The 9431-nt window shown below is 41.3% G+C and overlaps 1 protein-coding gene across 3 annotated transcripts; it reads right to left on the bottom strand.

Moving 5' to 3' along the window:
• Nucleotides 1-2081: 2081 nt before the first annotated feature.
• On the bottom strand, nt 2082-9134 carry LOC137169196 (breast cancer metastasis-suppressor 1-like protein-A). 3 transcript variants are annotated; one of them, XM_067572231.1, is made up of 11 exons: nt 8848-9134; nt 8509-8599; nt 7580-7707; nt 7175-7254; nt 6901-6997; nt 6312-6401; nt 6092-6156; nt 5949-5988; nt 5467-5596; nt 3851-3942; nt 2082-3542 (listed from the first exon to the last, which is right to left on the bottom strand). In XM_067572231.1, exons 1-11 carry the CDS (start codon nt 8981-8983, stop codon nt 3487-3489), a joined length of 1005 nt encoding a protein of 334 aa, XP_067428332.1. In that variant the 5' UTR covers nt 8984-9134; the 3' UTR covers nt 2082-3486. The 3 variants fall into 3 exon arrangements, with proteins under 3 accessions (XP_067428332.1, XP_067428334.1, XP_067428333.1); XM_067572233.1 differs by having other exon boundaries at nt 8509-8654; nt 8848-8981; XM_067572232.1 differs by having other exon boundaries at nt 2082-3942; nt 8848-9133.
• Nucleotides 9135-9431: the final 297 nt, after the last annotated feature.

The following is a 9431-nucleotide window of genomic DNA, read 5'->3' as shown; positions in this document are numbered from 1 at the left end:
AATAAATGTTACATAAAATATAAAGTGCTACTTGCACAGTAGGCTGCATTTCAAGTAAGACCCATTTGTTTTCAGTGTTAAAGGCAAATTAAGCCGGTCTTTAGAGAGGCAACTCGATGCAAGAAGAGTCTAGACAGTATAAGATGAAGAAATGGCTATACCCTGAATGCTAATGGCGAATTCTAGGGCACTGCCACTGACACACCAAGGGAGGTGATACCATCCTCATCTAGATCACAAGTTGCAGGCTCTATACATTTGAATCCACCTCACTCTCGTTTGCCTGCCTCTCTCTCTCCGTCTGTCCTGATCATGAGCGACTTGCCTCGTCCCTTTGATGTTAACTTATGGATATATGCATTTAACATTCTCTTACACAATCAGCATCAAAGGTACACACCCACGCACAGGCCTGGCGCACAGCACATGCATGCATGCACAAAGAGATCCACATACACAGTCTCGCTCTCTTGAAAACACATAGCAACACACACGCACATACAGTACATCACACAGAGGGACAGAGATAGAAGTAATTTAGCACAGTGTGACACTTTCACGGTCTAATTAGCCCCAGTGTTGCAGTAAACATGTCCCAATGACCCTCCAGTTCTGGTTACTCATTAAGTATAGATGGAGCTGATGGCCAGCCTCTCATCCGTCAGGACCTGACTCATCACAGTAGTAGCTTCCTAGAACCCTCCAGAACCAAGCATCCAGGTTCAACCAGCGACGCCGCAGATAATATTAGACAGAAATCTAACAAGGAAACCCTTTCTCTTCTCTGTTATGAGTGTGTAGGTGCATGTCGGGGAGGGTAAAGCATTTTCTTTTCTGACCATGGACAAGGGCGCATGCGTGCATGGACACATTCACATGAATGTCTGAAGAACAAGCAGATCCAAGGAATGCTCTAGAGAGATGCTGCATGGCGTGTAGGGAGACAGACATCCCTGTTGCTTGCCGCTGCTGCTGCTGCCTTTGACGCGGTGATGGGGATTTTCCTCTTTCTCGCTCTCTCTCTCTCTCTCTGTTGCAGTAGCAGACGTGGCCAGCGAGCTGTGATCAAACTGTGCCTTCATCCCTCCTCTCTCTCTCTCTCTCTCTCTCTCTCATCAGCTGGAAGGCTTCAGCAGCAGGGTGCCCCAGATTCTCAGACCACCTCCCTCCTCCCATCTAGTGCAGAGGTAGCTGCCTCTCAACTGTGGAGCAATACTGACACCTTCTGGCCAGAAACATGGTAGTGCAACACAAAGGCACAAGGAGGCATTTGTGGTTTGAAAGAGCTTAAACATTTCATAAACTTCATGGTGCTGACCTTATGTGACCATGCGGTAAATTATGGAAGTACAGTACATTCATTTAGAACCACCAAGAACTTTAACCGATTAGCCTTTGAACTGATTCATTCGAATTTCTGGCTACACTGCCACATCTGATCAATATTTCCGATAGATCAATCAGAGGTTCCAGTGGTTCTGCATGAGGTGTGTCTGTACAGGCCTGAGGGCAGGCAGATGGACAGTCGGGGGGGGGGGGTACATCAGCGTAGATCCTGAATCAATACCGGTATGTGGTGTTAATCTAGTGAGTGGCCCTCTGGCAGAAATAAGTGACTGAAAGGTTGAACAGCACAGCAGACCAAAGAGCCATTATCAAATAGGACTGGCTCAGCATTTTTCTTCCAAATAAGCCACTTTTTTTGTCACAGCAGGGTTCAGCGAATCTCCGGGGTGACTTTGGGTTGAGCACTGTCAGGGACTTTCTCCCTTTTTACACTGGAGCATTATATAAGATTGTATCTGGGTTTTTTGTGCATGCCAGGGCAAATCCAAAAGGATATTTAAGTTCTATGCAAAGCTGAGATATTTTTTTTATCCAAAGCTCTTAAGTCTTAAAAAAAGATATTAACTTGACCCAAGCTGTGCAGGGCAGGTTGATACTTTAGTCATCTAAATGCACACATAATATCCTTTTTTGCTAAAAATGCAGCCAGAAAGCAGAAAAGTACAGTAGAAACACATGTAAAGACTCTCTTTTCTCTATTGCATGTGGAATAAAAAGAATTGTTTCTTTGCAGGTTAGACTCTCTTCAAATGATACAAACAAAATCTTTAATTAGCTGTACATGCATTGGCACAATGTCACAAGTTTTCTCTTTTTACCTCTAATGTGGAAGAGGAACCACGATGCATAAAAAGATAAAAACAAAGTAGAAATGGAAAAACAAAAGACTTGCAACAAACTATCAGAAGTTCTGCTCGGTGGATGCCACATTGTCACATTTCTGTTTATGATATAATGTTGCAAGCACCTCTCTTTTACAATACTGTTGGCAGGTAATACTTTGAAATATGTATGCAACGGTGAAAATTTAAAGCACCGTAAATACAATGCAAAGCAAGATCTAAACATAATATACACTTACACAAAAAGGTTCACTTGGACGGATTGTACACACAAGAAAATCCCTTAACCTTGCTTTCTCTTTGTACATTAATGTTGAGGAACATGTTTACTGACAGCAAGGAAGAAGACAAAGGTAAGAGAAAAAGAAATGACAATTGAGGAGGATGAATTAAGACGAGAGGACGCAAAAAAAGGCTCGGCAAAGACAAAAAAAAACTGAAAATGGCACTATGAATTACAAATTTAAGGCTGTCATGATCCCGCCACCACAGAAGAAAATGCAGTCCGAACCTGTGGAGGTGAGCTGACCCATCTAAGCCTAGATCCTGCCTTAAATGTTGAGTTCTAGGCACTATCAGACACATGGTAACATGACAGGAAACAGAGGGAAGAATCACAGTGACGTAAACACAAAACACGCAGTTGTCTCAATGTACAGGACACCTCCCATTACCGTATACTTAAAATACAGTAGGCTTCTTTTTTGCAACTTTTATGCTTTGCTCAGTGCATATGGGACGGTGGCCTGGGTTTGAACTTAAAAATGTAGTGCTGTGAAAATTACACTAAAACATCAACACATCAAGAGATCATTTAATACAGCGGCTCCCCCTTGTGGGTTTCAACAAAACCCGGGGGAGGGTTTTGAAGAAAGGTTTTTATCTAATTACGTTCACAATATAATCATTAACTCAAAATTGATTAATCATCGCTTTCACCCTCCATCTTCATATTGACACTTGTGCAATTTTTTTTTTTTTTTTTTTTCTAAATCATTCTCTCAAACTGGGGTCCCTGGGGATCCTAATACAGATTTATTAGGCTCTGTGGAGCATGAAATTCAAGTCTAACTGGTGAGTCTGGGGAGGCAAAATCAAACACACCGCTGACAACATCTTCACCTGGATCGGGGCTTCTCACTCACTCATTCATTGACCCGCTTTGACCCACTTCCAGTCCAGAGTAAGGCTTCGCTGCATTGATAGTTCCAGACTTTTTTTTTTTTTTTTTTTTCCCAGCCGAGGCATCGTCTCGTCTCAGAAAGGCACGCGACTGAGCTCCGTGGTTCACAGTTCGCTACTGCTCCGGTTTTTTATCTCCCTTCGTTTTTAGCAGCACTTTGCATTGATCTCCTTTCCAGAGAAAATGACACTTTGTGACCTTGTCGGTAATATCAACATACATACATATTTACAGAGAAGATCGTCTCCTTAAATGAGAAGGGTCAGTTGATATTTGTTTCTGTACAGTTTCTTTTTTTTTTGTTACTCATACACAGAGAGAGTGAACTGAGGTGTGTGTGTGTGTGTGTGTGTGTGTGCGTACTTATGGCAAGCATGTATAAAGATACAACATGGAAAAGAGACAGAGAAACATGGCAAAGATGATGGTTTTGTGTGTGTGTCAGTGTGTTTTTATGAGTGTTTGATCGTGTATTTGCCTTTCTGCAGCTGGGAGATGTACAGCTTTGACTTGGTGCCATCCAGTCGTTTGAACCACACCTCATCGTTGTTGATGGTGGTGATGATGGCACTGCACGACACATAAAAAAAAAAAAAAAAGACAGAATAATGTTAGAGAAACACCAAACCACAATCCTCACAAACAGTATAGAGTGATGTCATTGTACTCCATGGTTACTCCCTCCAAGTGGCAAATATGCACCAGTCAGAATCAGCCATTGTGCTCCCAGATGGGGGGGAAAAAAACTTGAAAACAGGGCTAAAATGGAAATGAGCTGTTGTGCAGATTCAGAAAGAATTCAGGCAAGTTTTCACAGACTGCCAAAGGAAACAGAAAACAGAAACAACATGAGGTGATATTTTCCAAGGGGCTGTGTAACAACAAGCACACAGATTTCATGAAACATGGAAAAAAAAAAAAAAATTTAACACCTTGTCCACAAATAACTGAAATATAATTTCACATCTTTGTGAATGCAATCAGTCTGACATACCTTCAATGGCCAGATGCACTACTTTTGACACTTTTGATAGGAACACACATGCCATTAATCCTTGTGTATTTTAACACTTTCTAACATTATCATATTTGTATTTTTAAGATTGTCTTTATGTGTGTAAATGAATTGTACGTGTACTATTATTTGCAAACTCACTTCCCTCAAATTGCCCCCTTGAGGGAACAATAAAGTATTTTGTAACTAATCAAATGAAATAAGCAAACAACAACATGCATACTAATGGTTTTCTAGAGTGATGTGTGTGTTTATGATCTTTTATCCTTTATTACGGAGCACTTTGGGAAGTCTGTTGTTCCCTTAACTAAATCATTGATCACATTTCTGACATTTGATGATGAGACAACCTATAACTGCTGATCAAACATTTAAATGTGACGAATTAACAACACAAGTGCTACATATCCAGAACGAAGCATAAAAATGGGTGCACTGTTGATGCAGCACAAGTGGTGAAACTGCACTTTTTGAACCATTCATTTCACTGACAGGTTTTAACGACTGGTGCAGCAGGCAGAAGTATTAATATTCCTGCAGGTGTTCAAGCATCTGCATTTATTGTTCTCCACTCATTTATTCAGGTTTTCCTTTTTAACTTATCACCTGTCTGTAATGTGCGTGCAAAAGATTATTATATGTCTGGAAATTCCTGGCTTAATTTTAATGTCCACAGACTACTGATTGTCTGGTATGTTGCACAGATACCGGTTCCACAGCTCTACTCATTCATAGCAGCCACCTGTTGTGTTTGTTTTGCCCCTCAGTGGTGGTGAATGCATACCTCTTTATTCATTGTACATCCTGTCCTGGAAAACACACAGGGCAGGACGCACAAAGAAATCACAATCATTCAACCTCATACTCACATCATCTCCCTTCGTTTAAATGATCATTTCCATTATTAAAAAAAAAAAAAAACCCACCCTGTGACCACTTCCTCTAAGTCACACAGACTCTCACAATGTGTCAGAAACACACATTTCCAGATGAGTACATGCGTTGTTTAGTATTGAAACTTGCTGATGCTATTACCAAACATAGGCTGCAATTCAAAGCCATCACTCCCACACACGCACCTAGTCGGGTACTCGTCCTTCCTGTTGATACAGATGGCCTGTCCCCTGCAGTACCACTGGTTGTCATAGAAAAGCCGACCGTCCTCTGAGCGTGCCACATGGTGATGTCTGTCAGGCTTGGCTGCAGGGACTGGAGGGAAAAAGAGAGAAGGGAAAAAAGGGGGAGAGATGGGGAGACCAGAAAGTGAGAACAACAAAGTGAGGTAATGAAAAAAAGCAATCGGGCACAGAAAGTTTAAAAAAAAGAAAGTAGGAGAAGGAGGAAGACAGATTGAGAGTCAATGTGCAGTGAGAGGAAGAGGTGAAAAAGCAAAACAGACAGTGATGTTAGGTGGGCTGAGGACAAATTGTCTCCTATTCAACTATGAACTTGAGCACTTTTAGCTGAAAGTATTGAGCACTTTTAACTGAATGTGACTGCGGGTCGATCGCTGCACTCAGCCAGGTATTGACTGTAACCAAGGACGAGGAGAAACTCTTACCATCAACCTTCACCCTGTGCGGCCCCAGAGACGCCATCGCCTGTGGGTGGGGGGGGAAGCAAACACAACTCAAAAGGTCAAACCACAACTTAACATCTACATCCACAGTCAACCTGTTTTTTTTCCTATTCTCAGTGTAATACCTTTCTTATTGCGGTCCAGTCTTCAAGAATATCCAGATCTTGCAGCATGTAAACAATATAAGGCCGTGATAAGAGAGGTTAAAGAAAACTGTGCAGTGAAGTGGCAGGAAACATCTGTTTTAACAGAATAACGCTGAAGTGCTGCAGCGTAATGTTTTGCAGATGAATGACGGGAAGAATAAGACAAAGATGGCGAGAATGGGACAATGGAAAAGGATATCGGAAACAACAACAGGCTTCTTCTTCTTGACGGGGCAGAATGGGTCTTTTTTCTTATTTTTCCGTGAGTGCAATCCATCATTCCACAACTCTGGAAAAGCAAAAACAGATTAGAGAGAGGAGAAGCTCTGCAGTTCATGTCACATATCTGCATTTCATATTTTAACCTGTTTTATAGACAATAACTCATATTCATTAATGTCCCTGATCGTATTTAAGGTATGGTTGTTACGAGCACTGAACGATTAATTAATTAATTAATTAATTAATTAATTAATAGGCTTGTCAAATGGCAGATTCCAATTTAACAATGTTGTAATAATTGTTTTAGATATTTGAAAATACCAAATACTTACTAATTTCTACTTAACAAATGTCAAGAATGGTTACCTCTATTTTATATCAATATAAACTGAATAATTTTTTGTTTTGGGGTTTTTGATTCCTAAAGTCAGCAACTTTAGGATGTCACTGTGGGCTCAACTACTGACAAAATGTTTTTTTTTGACATTTCATTTACTAAATGATGAAAAGAGAACGAATCAAAAACTATATTTTAGACAACTGTGGGTTGAAGCCCTCATTGGTACCTGAGGTAATATCAATACTGTGTCTGTCTTCCTCCAATCTTCTTATCTTCTCCTCTAGTTCACTCTGCACAGTGTCAAACAGCAGCAGCTTCTCACTCTGGAAGACAGACAGACAGGCACACGGGTCAACACAGGCAGAAAAAACCATCATTCATCTCCAGAAATACTGGGACAAAACATCCAAACGTTCAATGTTTTAGTACATTTCCTGCACTGTAGAGGTAACACAAACCTAAACCTTACACAACCCCTGACTCATTTGGTGACCTCTCACCTCCCAGTGCTGGCAGGCAGCCTGGATCTCACACTCATACTTGTTCTTCACTGATTCCAAGCACAGCTCCCTGTAGATCCCTGCAAAAAGCATTAGTGGTAAATCGATCTGAGGAGGCCAGCAGGAAAAATGAAAATTTGTTTTTAGACAGTGACAAAGCAGCATATTTAATTAGTTCCATATCTTTGCAGATACTCCTCTTGTGTGACTTTTTCTTATTAGGCAGGGGCATAGGCACTAAAAGAATTCAAACAGCAAGAGTATTTCTTTCACTTGACATATAACTGGTAATTTTAACCTTGCCCTTCTTAACTTTATATAACAAGGTCCCTGTCACTCCCCTAAGGTCCCCCAAATATGTGGACAGTATGTGACAGCGATGACTGTAGGGTTACTGGCACCTACCAGCCACTTTGGTCCGGATCTGCATGTTCTCCTGCAGGTTGGCTAAAGGTTCCAGGTATTCCTGGGCACAACCAGCCATTACCTCCTGCAGCTTGATGTCCACCTGGCTCAGACGCTCCTTATACAACCTAAGCATGATAAAAATAATATAGCAGTTTGAATGGAACTCAACAGGTCTTAAGAAACTATAGACAATGAAGAAAAGAGCACAAGCAGCAGAATAGAGGAGAGTTGTGAGGTGGTCTTGCAAATGGCAATAATCAAGTCCTTATCTCTCAAGATCTGTGGCATGGCTCCAGTGTGAGTGAAGTTATTTGACTGAATTTTCAGATAATGTTTGACAGTTTGACATATTTCCGGCCAAACACATTTTCAAAACACAATTTCACTTCCAAATGATGGCATGTTACATACCAAATGGCTGGTAAGGCAGACTGAGTCAGAGCAGCAGCAGCTAATATATTTACCAGCACTTAGCTTAGCGACTGGTGTACATTTCTCACTAAGATTACAACCAGTTTTACAGCGGTGTAGAGTATATGGCAGACCGTTATTGTGAGAAGGCTCCAGCTAAATGGAAGTCTGAGCGCAGATACATCAGATTTTAAGGATATTATGAGGATAACAGGGATAATGTGGTCTATGGGAGAGTATGCTAAGAAGGCAGGTGAGATGGCATCATCGCTGTCATCTCACCTGACATATGTCACTTTTCATAGACGTACAAAACACATCAAACAGTCATGACAATCACATTATATCCACTGGACTAAGATCTCAGTTAGCAGTACACTGATATTGGTTTAGCAACAGGATAGACTGATTTATAAAGGAATTCTTAAGCCTGTTGCGTTGGCCAGACAGTAGATAGGTGACAGTAGTTAGGTGAGCAGTTTATTTCGTTGGGAACAACATGAAAGGAAACTTACTGCTCCTTCAGGTCTGTGAACTGTTTCTCCAGGGTGGTCATCTCATCCAGGCACTCCATCCTCCTCCTCTCACAGTCCTCATCATCCATCTCTGTTCACATGAAGACATGACAGCTTGGGCATCACCTCCACATCAACTGCTTTTTCTACCCAACAACAACAACAATCCTCAACATCACACAGTAGCATCTCCACTCCACACTGCAGCAACAGCTCCCTGGTCAAAGTGACAGCTAACGTTTAACAGAAACTACGTGTCCCGGTGGACCAACATCTGACAGACAACCATGTTTGATGAATTTAGCTGTGTGTTGATATTTAAGGCCTGTTTTTTCCTACCCGAGCTGTCTCCATCTTCAGACACGGACGAGCTAACGGTGTCCTCCTCGTCTGTGCTGCTGCCGTCTTGCTCGGGAAAATCCACCTCCATTTCTTCGTGGTTACTTTCTTTCTTCTCCCGGGAGTGAACCGGCATTGCGACTTACAGATAACACGGTGTTAACGGGGTGGCAGCGCTGTTAGTTAACTATTACACCGAATAAAGAGCCAAATGTAGCTCAGACAGCTAACCGGTTAGCTGGTTCGCATCTAGACAGCTGGAAATGCAAACATGGCTACCGTCGACCAATCAGAGACAGCTTTACTGAGTCCGTCCAATCAAATGTTTGTATGGGTAACTAACCGAAGCAGGAAGATTTCAGGGACTTGTAGTTTCTTCGAATTCTTCTGAACACCTGATATGAACTGTGTGTGCAGGTATTTGAGGTGTATGTATGTGAAATGTAATAATTATTAACCTTACATCATACTTAATTCGCTTATAATAATAATAATGCTAACAATGCTAATGCTAATAATAATAATAGTAACAACAACAATAATAATAATAATTTTATTTGTGCTTTCCATAGACAGCATAAAAA

The sequence above is a fragment of the Thunnus thynnus genome, chromosome 18 (genome assembly GCF_963924715.1).
Source record: "Thunnus thynnus chromosome 18, fThuThy2.1, whole genome shotgun sequence".
In the NCBI taxonomy this organism is placed as follows: domain Eukaryota; kingdom Metazoa; phylum Chordata; class Actinopteri; order Scombriformes; family Scombridae; genus Thunnus; species Thunnus thynnus.
The sequence above is the reverse complement of the archived record's forward strand: the minus strand, read 5'-3'. Positions and strand labels throughout refer to the sequence as shown.